The sequence below is a fragment of the Crocodylus siamensis genome, chromosome 4 (assembly GCF_052110815.1).
Source record: "Crocodylus siamensis isolate JL-2025a chromosome 4, ASM5211081v1, whole genome shotgun sequence".
NCBI lineage: Eukaryota > Metazoa > Chordata > Crocodylia > Crocodylidae > Crocodylus > Crocodylus siamensis.
In genome coordinates, this window is record NC_143398.1 from 100,096,671 (window position 1) to 100,122,504 (window position 25,834).

At 42.9% G+C, this 25,834-nt stretch overlaps 1 protein-coding gene across 1 annotated transcript in view; it reads left to right on the top strand.

The window, feature by feature from the left end:
* Positions 1-25,834, top strand: part of SYN3 (synapsin III) — a 308,303-nt gene that overhangs the window by 269,540 nt on the left and 12,929 nt on the right. Inside the window, exons 8-11 of the mRNA XM_090041085.1 lie at positions 6,438-6,580; positions 12,781-12,855; positions 15,404-15,506; positions 23,586-23,720. Of these exons, the coding sequence (XP_089897211.1) occupies positions 6,438-6,580; positions 12,781-12,855; positions 15,404-15,506; positions 23,586-23,720 (456 nt within the window). The remainder of the gene's footprint in view (positions 1-6,437; positions 6,581-12,780; positions 12,856-15,403; positions 15,507-23,585; positions 23,721-25,834) is intronic.

Sequence of the window (25,834 nt, forward strand, 5' to 3'; positions counted from 1 at the left end):
CACTTGATAGAGTCTCCTACTTTAATATTGAGAAATTGATTACTAACTTTTTAAGCATGGTTATCTAACCAGCTATACACCTAGACCTTCTTTCATTTCTTTTTAAAGATGGGCACTATTTCTGTTCTTTTCCAGTTTGCTAGGACATCACCTAACCCCCATGAATCCTTAGAGATAACAGTTAATGGCTTTGAATTATTGCCACCAGTTCTTTGAGTATTCTAGGATGAATTCACCAGGACTAGCTGATCTGAAAATGCCTAGCTTATCTAAGCAATAGCTAACTATTCCTTTCCCTATTCTACCACCCATTCTTGATGCTAATTCTGCTAATCTTCTAACAGTTGACCATTTTAAGGAAAAGTGAAGGCAATAAACACTTCAGCCTTCTTGCATCATCTGTTGTTAATTTCTTCTTCCTATTCAGCAAGGGACCTACACATTTCTTCATCTTCATTTTACTACTAATAGATTTATAGAATGTTCTTTGTTACTTGTATGCTCCTTACTAGCTATATCTCAAGTGTGCTTTGGACTTATTGATTTTGTTCCTGCATGTTGGCACTATGCTTTTATACTTATCCTTAATAATGTGAAAAAGTTTCCCTTAATAAGATTGCTTTTTAAGTTTCCTTCTCCTATGCACAAAACTAGACACAGCACCCTAAGTGATGCCTCACCAATACTGAAGACTTCGCAGTTTTGCCAGGCAGGTCTCTTGCTACGCTCTTATCCTTCCTTTGCATGTCTTTGTAAGGAAGAGCCAACCCTCCAGTATTCTTTATCCCTGAGACCAGGGGTCGGTGAAATGCGGCCCGCGGGCCAGATGCATTCTGTCTGGCCCATGGGGCCCCTACAAAATTTAGAAAATTAATATTTATCTGCCCCTTTCTGCCTGTCATGTGGCCCTCGGTGGCTTGCCAAAACTTAGTAAGTGGCTCTCTGCCTGAAATAATTGCCCACCCCTGCCTGAGACTGCCTGGGAGTTTGTTGAAGTCTGGTCTTCAGAAGTGCTGTATATTTATTCTGCACTTCTTTCTTTCTTTAAGATCATGATCTTAGTCATTTCATGATCATGGTCACCAGTCAATCTTTCCCCTTCAGTTTCTCAATCAGTTTCTCCCTATTGGTGAAAAGCGAACCAAGAGGAGTCCCCCACCCAGAGGCTTTTTTCTGCCTTCTGCTTCAAAAAACTGTCATTGGATCAATCTAAGAATTTACTGGACTGTCTGTGCTTTGCTCTCTTACCTTCCTAGAAGCTATTACAGTTCTTAAGTCCTCCATAACCACCAGATCCTATGAGTTGGATGCCTCAGTTACTACTTGTTCAAACATCTTGTCCATCTCCTGCCTATGGGTTTGGTTGTCTCTATCTAGTAGACTTCCACCATGACATCATCCTTGATGCTTTCCCTTTTTGATATAGTTGGTTCTGGATCTTGGAACAAGTATATGCATCTTTAATATACAGGACATCATATCCTTCCTTTTTTTCTGTCTGTCTTTCCTGAACATGTAATATCCATGCATATCAATGTATAAGACAAATCCAAAGTTAATATACAATGGCTGTGTCTAGTGCTCTATGTCACGGGGGGTATGGAGTAGAGAGAAGGGAAGACAAAGGAAGGCTTGTAAGAATAGCCATTCTCACAAGCCAGTCGTCCCAATATGGCAGAAGTGTGCACAAAACAGCTACGCTTGTGAGATGCTTGCCATTCACAAATGGAAGAAAGGCCACAAGGTCCATTTTTTACATGAAAAATCTCAAAAGAAAGGCTTGGGAGATTTCCATCATGTTGGTCTGTTTCTTACACCAACCTCTGCATGCTTTAGCACCATCAAACCTCAAACCTGCCTAGGTTCAGCTTGAACCCAGGTTTTATATCTGAACCCTTGTCTAAATCTAGTACAGACACCTTAATGGCAATATCAAGTGTGTTTAAAGTGTGAAGCAGGTTAATCTATATCACACAGAGAAGTAAACTTCCACAGCCTTCTTGCAATGGCATACTATAATTATGTAATTGTGGTTAGCTGATTATTTACTCATGAGGTCATGTGACTAGTTAAATTGGAAAGAGAGTGTCTCACTGTCAAAATGTGTGTGACAACCCTTAGATTCTGAAGTCCATAAACACTTCGGAAATATGAGATTTGTAATGGGAGTAGAGCAACCCTACACCAAAAATAGGATACAGGAGTGGGAAAGAAACCAGAATTTCCTGCCAGTATTGCTCACTGCCCAGAGTATGTGTTCTATCTATTTGATGTGATTAAAGTAAATGGCCCAGACTGTAACCAGAATACCAAGCTTGGTCTTATTAGGCATCCAGGATCCTCTGAAACTCTTTCTCGCAGGAATGTCACACTTTCCTTTTTCTACTATTATAAGAAAGAAGCTACTGCCTTAGAAGAGAATTCTAGGTCCTAGGAGAGAGCAGAATCTTTTACTACAGGACTTTTATTTTGCCGTGTCTTAGTAGCTAATACTCTGTAGAGCTATGAAGGAGATCCAGGCTGGATTCCTCTTATTCTGTTCTTTTATTTCCCCCTGTGCTGCCAAGACAGACAGATTCACTTTCCAGTCTGAGGCATCATGCTTGGTGTCTGGAAGAGAGAGGAAGGACTGCCAGGTTCAGGTCAGGTTTCAGTGGTCAGCAAAGTAATTTCATTAATAGGTTGTGAAGATTTTCCTTTGACCAGAGGAACTGTGGTTGCTCTGAGCTGTTCCCTGGGAGCAAGAACAAGAACAGCATAAGTACTAAGTACCAGTACACAGCACCTGTCTCAGAGAAAAAAAGTCAAGATCCTCCTCATGGACTCAGTTGATTTTCCCAGGGAGCCTTCTTACTCAAGGAGGGCATTTGTCAACATCATTGGCCCAAACTGTTTACAACAGGTCACCAAAACTCTACAGCAAACAGCAATTAATGGCTTTAGAAATAATCTATTATTGATCAAACAGCCAGCAGAGCTTAGCAAATAGACTGATATGAGGAGACTGTATTTGCACTCAGTGTTTGCATTCATTTACACAACCGATAGAACATTAGGTTTTAGCTATACTAAGGTGCAGGAGAGAAAAACAGATTCCTGCTTTTTCCAACTCCCCTTGTTTCTTTTTTTCACTCTTTGTGCAGCTGTTAGGAATATTTTAAAATGTACAGGACACCATTGCTAAGCAAAATGACAGGTATTGCTTTTGAGTGTGGTTTATTAGGGACACATTCCTATATGATATTCCCTGTCACCATACATCCCATCTAGCTTATGTTGTATCCAAATTTTCTCTTGTTAAAACAATGGATGTTTTATAGGGTTTTTATAGTGAGATATAAAGAAGTTACAGGATAAGAGGAAACAAAAATATGTAAAAGAAGGAACCTTATAAAATAATGGAATAGATAAAAGCAGGAAAATAAACCTAATTAGACTAACTTAAGAGCACTTCTCATTTAAGAGGTTATAATTGTATCATGAACTAAACAAACTTGAGCCTGACCCCCAGGACATGGTGGTTATTGAGCTGAACTTGGCTGGATCAAACAATTGACAAAAGAAGGCTTTTTTCTTTGGAGGAATGGATTTTGGTCTTTTGCCTTTTGGGGAAAAAAGGCCCCAGCCACTTAAAAGGGGGATTCTGGGAGCTATTTGGTAAATAAAAGCCCAATAATTCCACAGGAAGGTTAATTGGCTCAAGAACAACAGACATCTGGAATGAAAGGTTTCCTTTAACTTCCAAACAGGTCCGGCATGAGTCACTCTTGCACTTGGAGGATGGCAAACTTGCCCCTGGAGGCCTTGTGCAGTATTGTGAAAAGATTCTGCATGGATTTGTTGATTCCACTTATTAGATTTCTTGTTTATTTTTCTCTCTTCAATCAACCACCTGCACAAAAATGTGATGCCTCTTTGAAAAATCACCTTCTAGAGTCATGTACTTCCATCTAGCATTTGTGGGGGCATGAGGAATACACCAGTTTCTTTCTGTGGCATCCCCAAATTTTCAAGCAAAAGTCCAGCTTGTTAGGGGCAAGAGACAATTCCTTTCTCGTGAGGGCCATGTGGCTTGAATCCAGGCTGTAAAAAGAAGCAGTATCCCTTTCCCACCTCTGTGTAAACCTTGCTATAAATGACACCATTTCAGCTTGAGCCCACAGTAACTCGCTGTAATTCACAGCTTAGTTTGTTTCAAGAATCCTTGCTCCATGTAGGCCATTATATACTGGTCTTTGTGTTTCCCTATTGCCAAAAAGGCTCTAGGAGAATATGTTGTAATTCAGTGCATTGCTTGCCCAATATGATTCCTCCCATGCTCTGCTCGTAAGGGTGGGACTAGCTCACGTTACATAACTTGTCCAAGGTCCAGTGTTATCTCTGTAAAAATACTGTGCACACCTCAACTTCCCTGCAGGGCTGTGAGTATTGCCCAAAACTGAGTTACTTTCCTGTGAAAATCAAATGTTTCTCTCACGAGATCATGCCAGTTGCACTTTCATAACAGCATCAGTATGGTTTGCAGGGCTTTTGGGAGCTGCTGAAAAATTTATCAGCTCAGGTCACACTGAAAAGGCAAAGTCCAAAAAAATCCATTCCTCCTTTCTGGTCTTTAAAAAGTGTCTTCATGCATTTTATATGTATTTCTGCTTGGTTTTCACACTAACATTACTGTGGCCTGCCATTCCTTTCACTGGAGGACATAAATACTGATGCCACAAAACTACTGCTCCTTCTCCACAGGACATGGGAAAGGAGTTAAGCAGCACGCAGCAAAGTGGTACAAGCTCAGACGTGACATATCTGGCACAGGTTGTTTTTTTCCTCTTAATTCACTCAATAGAAGCAGTCATGGGGAAAACCAATTTTGCATTTCATCTTGGCCTTGCCTGGACTTTTGAGAACTGGCTAGCCTTGTGAGACAGAGGAGCTTCACTATGAATGACTAAGCCAAAATGTGACTGCATCACTGGTGCCTGTCATATTTGGAGCTTACATAGACTAATCTAAACAAGGGAACTTACCAGCCGCAGGTTAGCAACAAACCTAGTTATTTTTCTGTGCCCACAATTAAAATGACTGCTGCCCCATGAGAATTTCAGAAGAACATTTCAAGTAGCCCGTGTGTTCTTTGCAAAGTAGCTCCAAACATTAATGCACAGGTTTCTTGCCAACCGTTGCACAGTTTTGTGCCCTGTGTCCCTTCACACATGCAGGCTGAATGCATTTGTAAGCTCTTTGGAGAAGGGGCCACCATTTTTTGTTACATATTTGTATGAAACCAAGCACAATGAGAGACATACATCCTGACTGAGGCCTACATGTGCTGCAACAATGCAAATAATCACAATTATTATTAATAATAATATACAAAGCAGGTCACTTGTTAGCCCTGGTCAGGCTATTTCAACCAGTCCATTCTCTTCCATGCACTCCCTTTTTGGGGATGTCACCATTGCCAAGCTTTGCCCAGTGCACCAGAGTAAATTTTTGTCATTACCCAATCCTATAGGCTGTGGTTGGTGGAATGAAGAGGGTGACGTTGTTTGATGTGTGGTCTGATTGGATTGGCTGACTTCTTTTTCCTGCCTCTTTTTACAGAAGTTTTTGGCAGATTGCTGATCCCTGCCTCTTCTTAGGGTTTTCTTTTTTTAGAATGTTTTTGCAAGAACCAGAGGATCCAGTGTATTTTTAGTAAACACACAGAAAGCTGTGAAAAGCTAATGTTCCAGGAAATCTCCAGCATTAGGTTATGGACCTCCAATCCTCTTGTGTCATCCTAGCACAGCTCCTATAGACTCGAGCCAACCTCCCACACACATACTCCCATGATATCAGACTTGCACTGTCCCCCATACATGATCTCCAGTAGGAACATCATCTCTGTAGTTTTCTAGCCAAGAGTCCCATGCTATTCCTCTGCATGAGGCAAGGTTCAGGCTTTGTGAACCACTAGGAATCTGGAGACCAGGAATGGCAGGAAAACCTCTTGTTTCTTTATTTTCTGATATAAATATTCAGGACTATTTCCTTGTTGCTTCTGATTTTAAAATTATAAATGAAAGGGAAAAGTAAGTTCAATGTCTGTACCATGTTTTGCTACAAATTATCAGAGCATATCAATTGTGTTTCTGTCTTGAAAATTAGCAAGAACCCTAGGAGCAAAGCTGCACATGACCCTTTGGTCTTAGATTTGTGTTCTCACAAATAACAGATACCTTGGGGCTTGCACGTGTGGGGGAGAGGCATGTCAACTGGCTATGTGAAAGGTTTGTGGGAAGGACACCTAGACACCTCAGTCCATACTTCAGCCTCCCTCTCCCTAATTTTGAATTGCCTTTGTGCTCTACTGTCCATGCACTGAGATAACACTTCCTCACACATATTCCTGTTCCCTTTGTGCTCATCGCTCTTTGGCTGGACTCTGACAATGGAAGGTAAAAGTTGAGAACCAGTATGACTTCCAGGACATGGCCAGCGTTGTAGCCATGGCAAAAACCTACGCCACTACCGAGCCGTTCATCGATTCCAAGTACGACATCCGTATCCAGAAAATTGGCAACAATTACAAGGCTTACATGTGAGTGTGTGGTCTCTGCAGCTGGGCTGGGGAAAGAGGGAGACATTTTTACAAGTGATTTTGTTAATATCTGTCTTGGTCAGGAATAGGAGACTGATTTAAATTCCTTGAAGAACAGGCCTGGCATGCTCTCTCCTCTTCTGCATTCTGATCCCTTTGCCCACAGAGCAGCTTTTGCTAACTCGCTACCCGTGCCTTGTTCCCTGAGTGTAAATCTTCTTCTACCCGTCTTTGATCTCTGCTTGGGGCACTGGCCGGAAGATAAGTTTTACTCCACTATTTATCATTTTGGAGTCTCACTTTCTAAAAGGCCTCACTTCTCCTGATCACTTTGACAAATCCTCCATCTTTCAGCTCCCTCTAGTGGCAACAGTAACCACAGTCTTCCAATGGCCAGTGAAGCATTAAATACAAAGGTGAGGCCAAGTGCTTTGCATAAGCCATGTGCCACCCAAAGAGTCTTCAGCTCTAATCCCCTTGGAAATTATTCATGGCACTGAAGCTAAGTAACAGCTACCATGTTAAGAATAGGCACAGAAGTGGTATGTTGTTACATTATTGTCCTTTATTTGCATGGCCATATTACTTAAAAACCTTGAAGATAAGAACCCAGCAGTACTAGGTGCTATAAAAGCACAGATCAAAAGTCAGTCCCTGCCTGAAAGAATGTACAGTCTGAAACAAGAGATCACAGGTGGCTACACACAGATAGAAGGGGGAGGGTTACATGGAAACAATGAGACCAGCACTGGTTAGCATGACAGGCAGTAGTCTCAATGTGCCAGCTGCTTAACCAGTGCCAAGCTTTTGTAAGCATCACAGAAAGGAGTGTTTGTATGAGGGATTTGAAGGAGAGGAAAGTGAGGTACTGTAGTTCATAGAAGTTTACAAGGGAGCATTTCCCTGTAGAATGGTCAGCACAAGAGAAGGCATCCAAGTGACTGAAAATTGAACAAGGGGACAATGAAGGCTGGCATCATTGACTCTCACCTCTGATGGGCCGTTTTCTCAAGTTAAAGTAGTTAGTACAGGCATGCAACATAAATGGTGAGTGGAGACTACAGAGGTTGCTTGGATCAATGCTGAACATTACCTGCTGGGCATGTAACCTCCCTAGCCACAACTCTGGATTGAAGTTCTACACCGTTTTTGGCCTCCATCCTCTCTTAAGAACATGCATTTAAGCTGCAGTTTCTTGTTTGGTTGTGACAAGTGACTGGGGTAAATAGCGATAGACAGCACAACACTGAAGTCAATAAGTATTGCTGACACATTTATTTATTGTTAACAGAAATTAAAAAGCACTTACCTTAAATTTCATAGCCTTTGACTTTAATTAAAAATGCAGTTGAGTAAGTAAATGAAACACCAACTGCTTGTAGATAGGAAAAGCCAAATAACCCAGCTGATCCATAAAAACTTGCCCTGGTCAGTAACGGTAAGTACTGGTGTGCCTGTATGGTCTTATTGAAACAATGCCACAAATTGCTTAGAAACAGCCATATTGCTAGTTGTGGATCAGTAATGCATGGAATCATATATTTTGCAACTAGAACTTCTCGAAATTCCTGGCCAGACTCCTAACAGAGATGCCTTTAAATAAACCAAAGATCTAGGCAAATTCTTTGTGGTTAGGGTTTTATGGCACATATCATTGCTTTGACCCAAGCCAATAGGAGAAAATCAATTTTTAATCTGACTCGTGTCTATAATGATATAATTGCCTAGTTTTTCTAGCACTGATGTCTTGGGCAATGCCTGACTCAAATGATTAAAAAACGAGAAATGTTAAAATGTCTTTTAAAATTGCCTAATCCCAGGGTTTGAATTACGGGGGACTTGGGGGTGGGGGGCGGCTGAGCCCCCAACATAAAAGATGAGAGCCCACCTTCGAGATTTGAAAATCATAACCTGGGGGGGATCTCTTGTTTTATTAGGGCATCGTGATATTTTTTTTTACAGACTGCGTCAAGACTCAAAGTGTCATTTGAACCCTGCCTGATCCTGCCAGTTTGCCTAATCCTGGCTGCACAAATCATTCTCAGCCTCAAAAGCCTAGTGATTACATCTTACTGATCTTACCCACAGTTACCATACACTCATCCAGATAGGGAACAGAAACAATACTACGTGACTAAGGCAAATATTCACACTAATAGCTAATCCCACATGGGAGTACCATTTGCAAGGAATTATTGGTAAATGAAATCTGAAACATATGCCAAGCAGTTATAAATAAATTCATGAAAATCGAAGGGTGTAAGGGAAGAGAGAAAATGGCCACACTCACTGAAAATGTTGTTTGCCACAAAAGAGTTCACATGAATTCATGGAGCCAGTACTGGAAATGCGTTTGGGAGAACCAATCTGACTTACTTTTCATATGAACTGAAAAGTATCTGGCAATGGAATTTATCCCAGCATCAGACAGAAAACAGATCTAACTGTGGGTTAAACAAGCCCATGTTATGTCAAATGGGAATGCTGAGAGCTCACAGTCACTGGAAATGTGGGCCCTTGAAGGCATGTCAAGTAAGGTATCCAAAATTGCTAGACATTCTGGAAAGCTGTGGCTTTTAAATCAGAGAATTACAGTGTCTATTCTAATGTCAGTCAGAGAGACTGCTTATTTGATCAGATAGCTATGGAGTTTGTCCCAGCATTTTTATACTCCCTCCCACACACCCACATACACCCCCACACCCGTCCCCCACACACACTGCAAATTCCCTTCCTCCTAAGGGAGAACGATGTCCAAAATTCCCTCTAGAATGTGTTTACCAAGAATCCCACTCATTCCTCCCTACCCCAGATGTTGCAAATACTTCCTTTTACCCATGACCTAGGAATCAAGTAGAAATTCTCACTGACTTTGATGGAATGACTCCAGTTTTATGCTAACAGTCAACGCTTATTTAGCCCAGGCCTAAAGTAACCCTGACAACAACAGGTAACTAGCCATACGTGAACAGAAAAGACTCAGCTAATACTTATTTATCCTGGGAAGTAACTGAAAAAATACCAGAAGTTATGTAACACCCTCATTTATAAGGGGCCAATGGGATGTTTGTCCTGTTTATCGATGCTTGCCATCTCTGAGGTTAGTGTTGGACTACCAGCAGCTTCTGAGAGCCTCACCCAGCAGAGGTGCTCTTTGTCACCTGCACTTAATAAAAGGATTGTGTTTTTTTAGCGTCACACCTGTTATTGTTGCTTTTTCCATCTTATGGTTAGATTACTACTGCATGCTATGCATGGGGCTACAACTTCTAACCCTTCACAAATTGGAGCTAGCGTAGAAAAAAACGGCCCAATTAAGAGGTGATTTCATGCACCGCATAGTTTCATAGTTTCATAGTGCTTAGGGTTGGAAGGGACCTAAACAGATCATCAGGTCCAACCCCCTGCCCCGGGCAGGAATGGGTGCTGCGGTCATATCACCCCAGCCAAATTAGTTGATTTGCAAATATTGTTTTAAAGTGTTTGCATTTGACCTATAAGGCCCCCAAAAGTCTTGGTTCCTTGTACTCAAGAGGCCACCTCTATACTTGTGTTACCCTTTGCAATTAAGATCCATGAAGACACCCAAATTATGAGCTCCTGGTGTAAACAGGACAGGACTAGTGGCAGGATCTGCTCATTCAGGGGGCCTTGGCTCTTAAACACGCTTTCCACCTTGGTTTGTGAAAGGCTTCACTGGGGTCCACGCTGCAAGATTCAGCTGCTTCCCCATACTGGGAAGGGAATGAGTTTGATGGAGGCTGTCATATAAAATACAGGCAACCCCTGCTTAATGCTGTTTCGCTATAATGCTCATTTTAAATTGATACCTGATTCCACTTAGCACTCAGCAAGTTTCATTTTAACACTCGCGGTCACCCTCTTGGGTCATTAAAAACACTTGCAAGTCACCATCTTGGGTCATCAAAAACTTTTGGTTTCGCTTAACGCTCATTTCACTTAATGCTCGTTTTTTCAGGAACCAATTAAGAGTGTGAAACAAGGGTTGCCTGTATGTGAATGGTTAGGATGGATTTTGAGGAAGTCTCCTACTGAGATGGTCAGGATGTATTTTATATTTGACTGGAATGTTTGCTTTGTTACATGTAAAGCACCTAGACCATCAGGATAGCGCAAGCAGTCAAAATAGGTAAACCAGTCACTGGAGCAAAATTGTCATCTTTGGAGCTCCCCCAAATGGAATTTCCTTATAAGCCACTATGGTTTCTTATAGGCTAGGTCTGTTTAAATTCCATATTGCAAGGATGCCAGTAGCCCAGCATCTTGATAAATATTGATGGGGATAAGACCAAAGGGAGTGATAACCAATAGTAGGGCATATAATGATAATATCTATCACTTATACAGAGTGTTCCTCCAAGACACTTCATAACCCATGTGCAGAAATCAGTTTTCAGTACTAGGCTAGAAGGGAGGCCAAATGACACATTCTGAAGAAATTTTAGGTAGGCAAAATATAATGCCCCTGTCTTGAATTTAGCTGGTACATAAGTGTTAACATTTCAGTGTCATGTGATCTGTGATGATGAAAGGTAATTGGAGCCTTTTTTCTCCATCCAGTTGTAAAGGTGATGCAACTGGCAGCATGGTGAAACACTGGGTCTTTACTGGTTCAGAGAAAAGAACACTGCACACTGAATTGTTACACCCACTTTCTCCAATATAAGGATCTCAAGTACACCATAGAGAAACCAACGTTGATGGAGGTATCTTATCATGGGCAGATCTAGAATTTTGAAAAGGGGTATGCAGATGGTGAGGTGCATCACCATATATAAAACAATATATATTTTCCCTCAAAATAAACTAGAAGCTTTACTAATATGCTAGGGGACTGATGTTCTATTATTCAGTTTAAGAGAAGCAAAAACAAATATAACTTCATTTGGAATGAATTAAAAACAATCTGTAGGGCTGTGAAATAGGAGCTTCATTAGCAGGAGCAGCTTACAGACAGCAGAACTGCAGACAAGAAGATAGCTTGATTGGTGAAATATCAAGACCATTACAAAGGAAAAGGTTTTTAAGAGACTAAAGAATTTTGAAGGGAGCAAGTAGTTATAATAAGCCATGAAGTCAAGTGACTTCCTCAGCACTGCCTAGCTAGAAATGCTGCTGTCATTGCCAGGCAGTTGGTTTTAAATTTTGGGTGGACTTGGAATCAAAGGGGGATGCAGGTGCCCCAGCACACAGTCACCTCTCCTCCTCTTATGTCATAGCATATGAACTTGGCCCAGCTTGCAAGATCTCACAGATTTGCAGCACAAAGTGGTACGACTGAATGCTCTATAACAGGGGCGGGCAAAATGCAGCCCGCAGGCCAGGTGTGTCCCGCCAGGCCATTCTATCCAGTCCGTGGGGCCCCTAAAAAATTTAGACAATTAATATTTATCTGCCCCTGGCTGCCTGTCATGTGGCCCTCAATGGCTTGCCAAAACTCAGTAAGCAGCCCTCCACCCGAAAAAATTGCCCATCCCTGCTCTATAAGGTCCGCCCTCTACTTAAGTGCAACGAAATGAATTAACTGGGTACTTGACAGACAAGGGTGAAGACAAGCAGTAATATCTTCTGTTGATATTAAGGGCAAATTACAACAAAACAATCACTTAAACCATTTTACAGTTCTAAAAAGCTTTTAGAGAGAAGCTGGTGAGTAGATTCCAGAGCAGGTAAAAAAAGGTGCGCACGGATAGTCTCTCCAGGTCTGGCCACAATTGAAACCAACCTAAAGAAACTTAGTATTTCATATGTGGCTTTTATGCAGCTTTTCAATCATATCTTGGCACAGAGAGTTAAACCTCCAGTGGGTATTGTACAGTATAGAGCACATGGTTAATCATTCCAGAGGCCTTTTTACACACACTTTTTACACACACTTCTGCTTCCCATGCCCTGATGAGTGAAAAAGGAGAGATTTGATAATGGAGGGCCATTACAGATTTCCTCTCCTGCTGCAGACTCAAGATGCTTCAAACTTTTCAGTTTCTAGCTCTCAGTTTGAGTCTGTCATTTTCCAGGCCCCCAGAATTTTCAGGGAGCATTGTGTCTAGGATTTCAAAAGGAAAGTCCTTGTGAAGGCCCCCACCCAATTTCCTAGAAGTGAGGCAGAGAGTCAGGATTGAAAACTACAACTCCCACAGAGTTAGATTTTCACCCTGTGATCGGCTTATTGTTCCCAGGAGAACGTCCATCTCTGGAAACTGGAAGGCAAACACGGGGTCGGCCATGCTGGAACAGATCGCTATGACAGAGAGGTAAGGAAGAGGAGGAAGGAGTTCAAAAGAGGAAGAGCAAAACTGATCCTCAACTTGATATTGAAGGTGAATCTTTGGGCCAGTGATTGGGCTGTGGCATCTGAATACTTCTGGGCCCTGCTTAAGAAGGAAAGTCATTACAAAATGGCTGAAGCTGAATGGTGTGGGAGGTAGAATTTGTTCTGTGCAACAAAAGGGCTCAGCTTTACTGCTAGCAGGTTTAGCTGTATTTAGCGGGTGAATTTGTTGTCCATGTAAGACCCCAGTTTAGCAGTCCATCCCTATTCAGACCATTCAGCAAATGCTTAAATCCTATTCAAGTCAACGAGGCACAAGCACACACTTAAAATTTAGATTATGCTTAAGTGCTTTGCTCAATAGGGATGAACTTAAAGACTTGTTTTAAAACTTTGCCGAACTAGAGTGTACCTGATGAGTTGATACTTGTAGCTACAGCAGGCCATAATGATGGAAAATCCTGCACAAATGTAACTCTTTTACACGTCTACCAGAGTGTTCACTTCTAACCTGCTGTTCCTGTCCTGGCTACTACCTAACTGTTTCGCTGCATCCCTGTGCTCAAGCTGGCCCAGTTGAAAATCTTGCCTTTATGGAGGGAGGCGAGTTGTTATGGACAAATAGCCTACAATGACTTCCAGGAGGCTACTTACCTGTTTTCATTTGTGCCCTAGCCTGGATTGAGACACCAGGCACCTTGCAGTCTTCCTCAGTAATGCCCATGGCTCCCAGGAGAGCACTGTATGATTTGTGACCAGCATCCACGTGCAGCTGCTGATGAGTGGGCTTCACCAAGCTTACCACATGTCCATGAGTAACCTGCTTGATTCACAGGGTTTATCCGCAGTGTAAATAATGCATTCCTGGTACCACCTCCTCATCGAGTCAAGTGTGGGAAAGAACTGACTTGCCAGAGGGACTATATCCTTATAGTACAAGCTGTGTAACTTTCTGAGTAATAGGGGCTGATGTAACCTTACATCTGAGCAGCCCAGTTGCAAGGGTTTGGGCAGCTATATTTTGCTTCCTTACCGGGACAAGGAGCAGCCAAGAAGCTTCCCTTACTTGTATAAGTCGTTTTCATTCCTCCCCCATTTGCAGCCTTGTGTTCCTGTCAGTTGATTGTTAGACCACGAGGACCAAGCTGCTCTGCCTGCCTTCAAGTGCAAAGTCTAACTGGCCAGAACTCTCACCCCCATTAGTCTGCAAGTGCGGCTCTGAGATCTTCAGTATTCTCCTGTTTCAGCTGCCCCCATGCAGCAGCCCTGCTCAAAGATCTTCTGCTTTCAGATTTTTTTTTTAATTGAAATAGTCAGGACAGCAGCACAGCTGCACAGAAAGAAAAACCAACCAGGCTCAGTCCCTCTTTTTTTCCCATGGAGGGACAGCTGTGTGGTCCCCATTATAATACAGCTCTTGTCCCCCCCTCCCTTATCTTCCAGTGCAGGGACAGCTGAGAGCAGCACTGCATCATTCATGGCTTCTTGTTCATGCCAGCTCATATTCCAGTGCTGGGACAGCTGGGAGCAGGGACACCTATCATCACATAGTACATCCTGCTCTCCCTCTCACATAGCACTGTACCTTCAACATGAGGGAAATACCTAGAAAGTAGTAATATCTCAGACATATAGAGGTGATTGGGAACAATTCATTAGGGCTTGCAACGTGATGATATGGAGCATACAAATAAGCAATGTAATGCCTTATGGCTAGGTACAGACATTCAAAAAGCCCAAGACAGAATTAATCTAAGTTATGAGGTTTCCTGTTAATGGCATAGTTTAGATCAGTAGTAAACAGACCACACGTTCATCATTGAGGGTGGGGAGGGCCGGGGGGAGCAAATCTTAGACCAGGTTCTGCATTTTTAAACCAGTCTATATGTGCTGAACTTCTGTTCTGGGTATGGACCAGTTTTGTTTGCCATACTTCTATTCTGTTACAGGTATCAACCAGTTTCCGACTACTTATACCTGTAAACGTGTAATGTCTGTACCTGGCCTATGTGTCTGTGTATGCAAAGGCATCAGGTCACAAAACATGGAGGCTTTTCCTTATCAAGTTCTCTTGTAGCTTCTCATGTTCTGGGTATCTCAGCATCAGAAGGCTGCCAACATAGTGGAGGAAATTTGGGGAAAAACAAGAAAAAAATACTTACGAGGGAGGATTAATTGAGATAAATACTTGTAGCTGGGCTAACTGGCAATTAAATGGGGAAGATTTGACACATGTAAATGCCAAGAGAATGTTTGGAGGGCATATAAGAAGGAGGAGTGAAATGGTATGGAATGAAGGAGAATGGGAAGTGTCATTGTGCTAGCCCTCCTGTTTGCACTATCCATCACTTATATAGAAGGGGAAGGGGTGTAGCCCAGGGATATAGTTATGTTCCCAAGTTTCTATACATAGAGGCAGAAAGTCATATGTCCCTGTATTTGGTGGGAAGGTTTGGCTGTCTACTAAGAGAACTTGCTTATTCTGATCTTTAAGCAGCCAGATAAGCCATGTGTCTATGTCCTTTCTGCAGGTATAGACTCTGGGCAGATGCCTGTGCAGAGATGTTTGGAGGTCTTGATATTTGTGCTGTCAAAGCCGTCCACAGCAAGGATGGGAAAGACTATATCATTGAGGTGAGACCATGTTCCTTTCGACCAATATGTTTCGAGATCTGTACACCCCCATATTCACCAGGTTTAGCGTGTGCACGGACATGCTCACACATGCACATGTACTCTGTCCACATATATACTCTTTCCCTAGATGCCTGGATATTTTCTCCAATTAATATGCCCATGTATAAATTCTGAATCACAGTCAAGCAGCCTAATGCATTCAGCTGGACTCCTTGGTTAAGATAAAGATTGGGAGTCAGGCTCAGAGATCAGGTTTAGGAGTCAGTTTGAGCAGGGGACATACTATGCAGAAACTAATGATTAACCAAAGCAATAAAAAAGAGGTCCTTAAGCATTGGGAATAAGCCTCACTGTCTTACTCAGGGCATGGATATCTCAGAGTTTTTAAGAAAGCAGATAAAGGAGACAAATCCCTGACACAGCTTGTGGGTGTCATGTCCAGGATCACATTAGCAAGAGAAACTGTGGCTGGGAACACAAAGGTTCCACATGAGCCTTACCATTCCAGTGGGGCTCAACTTGGGAGTGGGTTGAGTAGCAAGATCAGGTCATCAGGACAGGGTGGAAAAAGAAAAGCTGGCAGGGAGATCAAAACAGAAACTTAAGATCCTCTTTGGGGCCAAGAAAATCTGGCAATTGAACAAGTGTCCTCTGTCATTATGCAATGTTATTGGAAGAGAGGCTCCGTATCTGACCTACTGTAAACTGCAGCAGCACAGCCCAGGAAGAGGAAGAAGAGCAAAAGCCAACCTAGAGATCCCTTCATGGGCGCTGCTGACGCATTGGAAAGCTATGTGTGGGAGAGCAGTCCCACCCGCTGAGGTTTGGGAAACTGATGAGAACACATGAGCCTTGTAGTGACTGCACATTCCAGGATTATGCATTTAATCTCTGGGGACCAGTGACCTGTCAAAAGGCATGCGATGCAAGTGCACTGCCAGCAATGAAGACATTTATTAGCCTGTTCCAAATTATGACAGTGGAACAACTGTCACTTCTGCCCCTATGTGGAAGTCATCAGCAACTTTTTAAAAGTTCAGCTACTTTAAAAACACTCACTGCACTGATCCTACAATGCCCTATGTGTGTGTGTGCGTGTGCAGGCCTGCCTGTGTGAAAGGGTTAACCAAGAAAGTTTACTCACCTGCATTTCTGTGTGTTTGCCTGTGTGTGCATGTGTTTGTATGTAAGAAGTGGAGTTCTGTACCCCTGGCTCTATGTATAAACGTGTACACATCACATCTGCCTCTAAATGAAGGAATGGGAGATTACACATTTTGTTCAGTGTATGCCTCTGGGGTAGGGAATGGCTTCTCATCTCAGTCTCTGTGTATGCATGTCACTGTGCAAAGAGTACAAATCTGCCCTTACAATATTCACTTCGTTGCACACAATGAAAGAAATCGACCCTGGAAAAATAGAGAGAGCAAGAGCTTCATCAGGTACAAATTAAAGAGCCACGTTATCTTTGAATGAGAAAAACAGATTGCACTGACTGAGGACTTAGCCCAGAGGACCTGCCATGCCAAGAGTTTAGCCCCAGACAAACTGACCATAAAGGAAGCTAAATAGAGCAGAGTAAAACAGTGGCTCTCAACCTTTTTTGTACCAGGACCCATTTGTAAGCACTGATAGCCAGTCCTGACCCCAGGGAGACATGGGGGGCATGTGCCCTTCCCCCCAGATTTGTGTCCTGCAGCCATGCTGGACCAGCACAGGCAGAAACTATCTCTGTGGCCCAGTGAGTGGGAGCTGGTGCAGAAGGGCAGAGCAGGGTAGCAAGACTCGCTGCTCTCAAGACCCCCACACCAGCTGCATCACCAGCAGTGCGAGGAGAATGGTTGGGGGGGAACATACTGCCCTCACCTCCTCTCAACACCAACCACGCCTGTCAGGCTGTGGCTCTATCACACCACCATGGTCCAGCTGCTGCTGCCACTCACCTCAAGCCACCCACACTGCCCACCACCCCATTTCCTCTCCACGGTAGAGCCATGGCCTAAAGGGACCACCAGTGGCATTCAGGCCATGGTGGCAGGGTAGAGCCATGGCCTGAGGGGAGCTGCTGGCACTGGGAAGAGGTAAGGGCAGCATGCCCCCTCCTCCCCTGTCCATTATTCTTCATGCTGCTGGCAGTACGGCTGGCATGGGGTCCCTGGCAGCAGCAAGTCTTGCTGCCCAGCTCTGCCCTACAGCTCCTGCCCCTGGGCCATGGAGGTGGCTCCTGCCCCTGTTGGTCCAGCCAGACTGCAGCCCCGTGCCCGCTGTGGGTGCACTAACTGAGGGGGCATGTTCCCCCCATGCCTCCCCAATGCGTTGCCTGTGCCCCTCTGGCTCCCCCATCTGGGGAACTGCTCACATGCATGTGGCATCCCTTGCCTGATTGCTCTCCTCCCACTCCCCCCAGCCCCAAGCAGCCCCTTGCAGGCTGGAACCCTGTCAGCCTGCAAGGGGAAATCCACAGATTCCTACATTTTTCTTCTTTAAAGGAGAATATCTGTGATTTTCCACATTTTTCCATGACTACTCACAACCCTTTCATATATTCTTGCAACCCAGTTTTGGGTCACAACCCACGGGTTGAGAAACGCTGGAGTAAAATAAAGCAAAACAGGCACAATTTCTGCTTCATGCTGGTTCTGAAGAAGCTGGAAAAGAATTCCTATCTCTTGCTTCAGTTCCTGGAGCATTTTTCTTGACCAGAAATGAATGTGTTTCTTACAAATAGCTGAAATTTACTGTATGAAAGAGAGAATTTTTCTGTGTTGTATTGTAAGAAATTGTTGCAATGTTCACTGAATAAATAGTGAATTTGCACAACGTGGCCAAGCTAAAGAATGACTTTTCCTAATGAAAAACTTCTGTCAGAAAAGCTTACCAAGTGATAGATGGGCATTTCTGTGGTTTGAGATTTATCAGAATTGCTTGTGGCAAATAGAGAATCAAATCAGGAGACATTAAATGATGACCCCAGGGAAGGAAAAGTGCATGTTCTGTGAATTTGATGTAGTTACTATAAATTTACCTTCAGCTTGATCGCCATGCCCTTTTCTATTAGCTGATCTCACCACTTTTATTTCCCACATTGTGCCACTAATTTTAAAGATGAAATTCAGACCTAGAGTGCCTTCCGCTGATTTCGTTCACAGGTGGGAGCTCCGAATTTGACTGAGCTCCCTGGCCTTGTTTTTTCCCTGCTCTGATGGTCTTTGTCACATGGCTAGAATTTCAGAACCCACAACTGAGGCCAGGTTTTCAGAAGAGCTCAGCTTCTAGTTAGGTACCTAAATGAATGGCTGGGGTTTCAAAAAGACTCTGCATACTAGGTACGTGTTGGACGGTGAGCAATGGAGACTCAAATTTCTGTAATCTAAAAAAACCTAGTAATGCCTGGTTAATTACAGAATGAAGCATGACTAAAACAACTCATGGAACTAAAGAATAATCAATACTGGATTCACTCTGTATTTCTCTTCTCCTCTTTTTGGCCATGTACCCAGCTGTGCTCTGTCTATTGCAAGAGCAAAGCTTTCTGTCCCCAGCCACGCTTACTGCCAAGGTCTTGCCACTTGAACGAAGGTCTGTCCATGCTTTCACCATTTTCCTATCAGCACCTTTGATATGTCTAATCATCTGTTTCCTTCCTTCCCTCAAATCACCCAGCACCCAACTTTCATCCATGGGAACACAGAATAACAAATCCAGCCTGCAGGTCTCTGTGTAAGATAGAAGGGGGAGGAGGAGTTTTCCAGGATCTCTTCTCTGCCTTGCCGCCTTCCGTTCCCTCTGTGATACCTTATCAAGCAACAGCAGCTGTGTCAGGAGACAGCTGCTGACCTTGGACAACTACAAAGGCAGGGTCTGTATGTGCCGACATCTTCTCCCTTCACTTGGCTGTTCTTTGGTCTGCTTCTCAGGAAGAGATGAGAGGAATCTGTTTGCATTGCAACTCTTCCTACTTTTCATTTTATGTCACCCATGCAGGGCCAGGTTCTGATCCTGCCAATTGCAGAAACGTGAAGTAAGCACAGTAACTGAAAACATCATGTAATCCACAGAAATTACCTTCCTAATCGGCCTGTTCCTCACCCTGCCTTCTCCAGTGCTAGTCCAGTGCAGTGTTTGTCCTCTTTCAGTGCTACAGAAATAAGTTGAGTCAGAAATCACTAATAATTAGATGCCAAATGAAACTCCCCTGGCTTAGGTAGGCTTGCTACAGGATTAATTTAGCCTCTGATGGCTTTGTTTCTAATATTCTCCCTTTATACTTCAACTGCTATACCAATTCCTGCTACAATGGCTGCGGGAAGCAATTCCCAACATTTGAGCATAAGAAAATATTGTTTTCAATACACAAGTATCACAACAGCTACTATACTACAAGCTAGGCAGCTGTCAAGTTACTTTATTGCATGATAGCTTGCTAAGGAGAATAATAGCACCATCTAGTGGTCATAAATCTACCCATATGTAGTTAGATTGAGGGAGTAAGTAGAATTAACACTTAAGGGGCTTTCCTTTCCCCTTACATGCTGGTTCTAGCATTGCCAAGTGAAGTGGGAACACCTGCCAGAGGAACCAACAGAGCTACCTGCTAGTGGCTGCGTCTACACAAGACACTGACTGTGCAGTAGCTCGTTACTACTGTGCACTAGCATCACATGGCACAAAGCACGACGCGATGCTACTGCAGAGTAGTAACAAGCTACTGTGCAGTTAGCATCACCATACGTCCATTCAGGGATGCCACTGTGCAGTAATGCCAGTCACTGTACAGTCATTTAGTACTTGTGCATGCAAGTACTAAATGATGGCAAGAGTTAGTGTCTTGTGTAGACATGGCCAGTGAGAATCCCTAATTCAATTTCAATTTATTATTATTAAGGATTCTAGCTAAATGCCATGCTCCTGAAGACAACATAACACACATACAACCATAATATGAACATGAGCCTTCAATGTGATTCTGCAGCTAGTAAAGCAAGCAAAACGCTGGCTTGCATCCACAGATGCTTCTCAAGCAGATCTCAGGACATCATTCTCCCATTGTACTTGGCCTTGGTGAGGCTGCAGCTGGGGTACTGTGTCCAGTTTTGGGCTTCACAATTCAAAAAGGATGTGGAGAAGCTTGAGAAAGTCCAGAGAAGAACCATACGCATGATCAGAGGTCAGGTAAACAGACCTTACAACAATGGGCTGAGAGCCATGGGACTCTTTAGCCTGGAAAAGCACAGGCTCAGGGGTGATCTGGTGGTCACCTATAGGTTTATATGGGGTGTTCACCAGGATTTGGGGGAATGTTTGTTCACCAGAGCGCCCCAAGGGATGACAAGGTTGAACAGTTATAAACTACTGCAATACCGTTTCAGGCTGGACATAAGGAAGAATTTCTTCACTGTCCGAGCCCCCAAGGTCTCAAACAGCCTGCCATCGAAGGTGGTTCAAGCACCTACATTGAATGCCTTCAAGAGAAATTTGGATGCTTATCTTGCTGGGATCCTATGATCCCTGCTGACTTCCTGCCCCTGGGGCAGGGGGCTGGAGTTGATGATCTTCCAAGGTCCCTTCCAGCCCTAACGTCTACAAAATCTATGAATGAATAAGTTTAAACAAAGTAACCAAATTCCAAATATGATACTAAAAACAGAGCCCACCAACATAAAAACATTATTAATATCAGTACAGTAGTAAATCAAGACATGAATCTATAATATTGTTCTACATGGATCCACAATTGGGACAATAAAATCAAATCTAACGTTTAAATGTGTCACTCGTATCAGTAACAAAGGATATTTAACTCTAATTGCCTCAGCCTTGAAGCAAAAATTGCAAGCCGGCTTACTACATTTGGATCTATTTGCTGTAGAAGCCAGATTAATTTCTCTCTGTTTGATAAATATCTTGATTTCTGCAAGTACAGTAATAAATAGGTTCTCCTTATGTCATTATATAAAGAACAGTCTAATACATAGTGGATAGTATCTTCCACAACTCCTAGACAGACTGAGCAACATCTTTTAGCCCTTGGAATGGAAAATCTACATCCAGCCAGAACAGCTGTGGGCATCTGTTTGGTCCTGAGTCTAGTCAAAAAGGATCACCATTTATTATTGAGATCCCAGTGTAAATACCTTTCTCCCCCACAATCTAGTTTCCAAAGCCTATATAAAGGGGCTATGCAAGTAGCCCTAACCACTGCAAAATCATTCTCCCTGGCAATATCTCATATCTTCTGGAAAGCCTGAACCTTTTCTATGGGAAAGAAAGATCTTTCATTATCTTTGAAATAGTATCCCATCCCAGAAAGTGCAAAAGTGCAAGAAAGAAAAGCTAACCAGGATGATTGGAGAGTAGGGGGATTATTAATATCTTCTACATAGCATAATGTAAGCAGACGAGATGGCAAAAGGGGCAGGATTTTAAACCAAAATCCTGCCATTCTAATAATAATATTAATTAAAATAGAATCCATTCCCATGTCTAAGCTCAGAAAAAATGCAGGAGTTGAGGGAGGAAGAGCCAGAAGAGCCCTAAGAAACTTTTTCTAAGGTATGTCTACATCATTACTAGTGGCATAACCCCATATTTCAGTGCCAGGTAAGATCTGAGAGGTAACTTGGGCTTTATATGCTGATAAGAATCCCTAATGATAAGTGGATTGGATTCCAAATCCAATGTTCTACGGCTCTCCTGGCCACTGCTGCCACATCTGTATATCTACCAAACCCAGTTACCTCTAAGGAGATGGCTGTGGAACTGCAAGCCTTTAATGCTTTTATCTGACATGTCCTATTTAATTTCCTTACCTCTCCTATATAACTTTTAAGTCATACATAGAGAAAGCAATGTAGTTTGATATGAATCTTCTCATTGGGTCCTAAAGCTATCCACAACTGTAACCAGAGCCCCATATGAGTTTAGGTGGAACACAAACTAAAAATGATGTCAAACTGAGGGCATTGAAGAGTAATCTGTAAATGAAGTCATCCATATCACGTTAGATGGTCCCTCTATGAATGAATTCCATTAAGAGAATACCTTAAGGCTAACTATGGAAGACAAGCATGCTGGTGTTTCTGCTTCCCTCTGTGAGTCAACTCTTACTGTCTGCAGTATGGCTGTGGTGGTGGTTTGAATGTAAGTCAGTTCCATGTCAGACAAATGCCATTTTTAACACTGCTTTTCTGAGTTTCTAACATTCAGTTTTGCTTGCTATTTTTATCTATATAATATGTTGATGAGGTAATATGCACTCTACCATACTGAAGTTTTTTGTGTAGGGTTTGGTTAATGTTTGTAAAGCACTTGAAATATGACAGGCAACTTTTCCCTTTGATGTCTGAGGAGGTGGCATGTAGCAACAATTCTCACCCTTTTTAAATAAGTGGACCACTTCTTAAATAAGAGAACCTTTCAAGGGCCTCACTCCTCCCCAAACTTTTGCTTCCTCACACTCCCAGAGGCATTTATATAGGTTGTTTACATGACAGCAATATCAGACCACTGTAAAGGAGGCCAGACAAGAGTAAATTTACTGTCCTCGGATGGTTGCTGCTGTTTGGTGACATCCTGTCTTTTTTGCATCTGTGCTGTTTACTTCCTCTCCCTAGGTTTAGAGCTTTGCATTGATTACTACCAAATCTTTCCCGGTTTGCTCCAGTACCCTTTGCTTTAATCTCTGCAGGTTTCCTTGCAGTTTGTTTCCCATGTCCTGTGTGCCTGTAATGCATTGTGTTCATGCCAGAATAACACCCATCCTTGAAAAACATGAGGCAACCACTTAGGATGCAGAAAGAAACTATTGTGTGTGCAGTCGTTCAAAGAAGCTACCAGAAACCTTAAAAAAAAGCCTTTGTCTTAGGCATCAACTACTAGAAGGCCTTGCTTCATAACACCTGAGAAATGGTCCCATCATGGTGCCAGACAGCTACACTTCAGAATACAGGGAAATGACAGGAAAAGGCGGTTGGAGATGTGGAAGCACAAGGGAACTTGGAGTGAGATTGTGGATCTAGCTTTTCCCCTGCCATAGGGAAGGCTCCTTATTAATTGTCCTTTTCTCTCTTCACATAGGTGATGGACAGCTCAATGCCCCTTATCGGGGAACATGTGGAGGAGGACAGGCAGCTCATAGCTGATCTAGTTGTCTCCAAAATGGCTCAGCTTCTTGTGACTGCAGGATCTATGCCCTCACCTCTAAGGCCTTGGGTAAGGACAGACAGAGCCTTTCAGGCAAGCTAATGTTTTCACATGCTCTCCTGGGTGTTGGGCCAATCAAATGCCTCAGGAGACTGAACACTACTTTACTGCTGGGAAGAGATGTCACGCCATGGCGTGTACAGGAAAGTCCTTTGTTACTGGTTCAGGGAGAGCTCTTCCAGAAATCTTTCATGATGTGTCCGTGAAAAATGTGTTCCTCCATGTTACCATGAAACTGTTGTCTTAGTCTAAAGCATTTATTGGTTTTATGTACCGATACACATAACTGCACCTTGTGACTTGGTGCAGACTTACCATGAGTACACATCTCTATAAAAAGAAGTATCATTAGAAACAAATACTGTCAACACTCTGCTGAGAAGTGGAGACAATGACGGGGGAAGTTGATGAGGGAGTGGAAGCAGAAGGGAACAGCAGGAACATCTGTGCAAGCAAAGGGGCAGTTATTGCTGTGGTGAGTTAGGCTGGGCAGCATGATGGCAGAAAATGATAATATGCTCAGTGAGGTGCTATGAGAGGTGACAGAACAGTGAACTAGGAAAGCAGAATCAATTTTATAGCATGGCATAAAATAAACTCAGTAAATCACACCTGTGCCAGGCAAAGGCTGGATGGATTATATCCTCCTCCCTCTAGGGAAAGTGAAGTCTGATATTTTTTGCAGGGATTATAATGAAAACACAGAGAACAGGAAGATATTCTAAGATGATCACCAGCAACACATGATTCAGTCCCTTATAAAACCAGACCAAGTGGTCTTGTTCACTGTTGATGAAGCCCCTGAGGCTCCTTAGAGGCATCTTACGCCACTGGAGTCAGCATGGATGCTACTTAGGAAAACAATAAGTCTTTCAGAAGGCAAATGTACTGTTGAACAAAAAAGGAATGAGGAAAGTGAAAAAGTAAACTAACATGGCTAAATGGCAAGGTTTGAGAACATATTGCAGAAAAACAGGAATCCATCAAGATAAGGAAATATGACCCTAGTGAAGCCATTGAACAGAGGTATGAATTACAGCAGGCAATAAGTAATAAGGAATTGGAGCCAAGTTGAATTTTGAAAAGTGAATAACTAGAGGGGTTAGAACAAAACAAGAGATCCTTTACGAGAATCTGAAACAAAAAGCCAGTAAAGAAATGGTGTGTTTTCTGGATCATCAGGAATTGGATAGAACAAATACAGAAGATAAGGACACTTCTGAGAAACCGATTTCTTTGCACCAATCTCCCTGAGGACATCAGAGAGGTAGCTGGAGATGAAGTACTCCCAGAGACTTAAGTGACAGATGAGCTACTGATGCAAAGTGATATTTATAAAAAAGTGATAAGTCACAGAGCCAAATTCTTACGTCTAAGAGTTCTGATGGAGCTCAGAGTGGAGTGGCTAAATTACTAACAAAAACATGTAATTTCTTAGTAAGAACAGCTACTGTTTCAGGGATGGAGCATAGCAAATGTATGTAAACTAATGTTTAAAACAGGTTCTAAGGATGATCTAAGAATTTATAGACTGCTAAACTTGCATCTGCTCCTGATAAATTGTCTGAAACATCCATTACAAAGAGAATAACAAAAAGTTGGTAGATCATGATCCGATTGGGTCTGAAAGTCACAACTTCTTCAAACTTTTATCTTGCACCATTCCTAGAATTAGTTATTCCTTCTCTAGTATCTCACTGAGCATTCTTCCAGAAAGTAGCGAGTGACTAGCTACCCAGATCAAGGACAACAAGAATTCCTTTTTTTCCACCCCGTTCTCATTAAAAAACTAGGGGACTGTGGTGTTGACACCCACACAGTCAAATGAGTTGCCAACTGGCTGGAGGGCGGCACCCAGAGAGTGGTGGTGGATGGGCCATTTTCGACCTGGAGGGATGTGAAGAGTGGGTTCCCACAGGGCTCGGTCCTCGGGCCCACACTGTTCAACATCTTCATCAGCAACTTGAACAAGGGGATAAAAACCACCCTGTTCAAATTCACAGATGACACTAAGATGTGGGGAGAAGTAGGCACACTAGAAGGGAGGAATAGGCTGTAATCAGACCTGGACAGGTTACAGGGGTGGGCGGATAAGAACAGGATGGGTTTCAACACTGACAAGT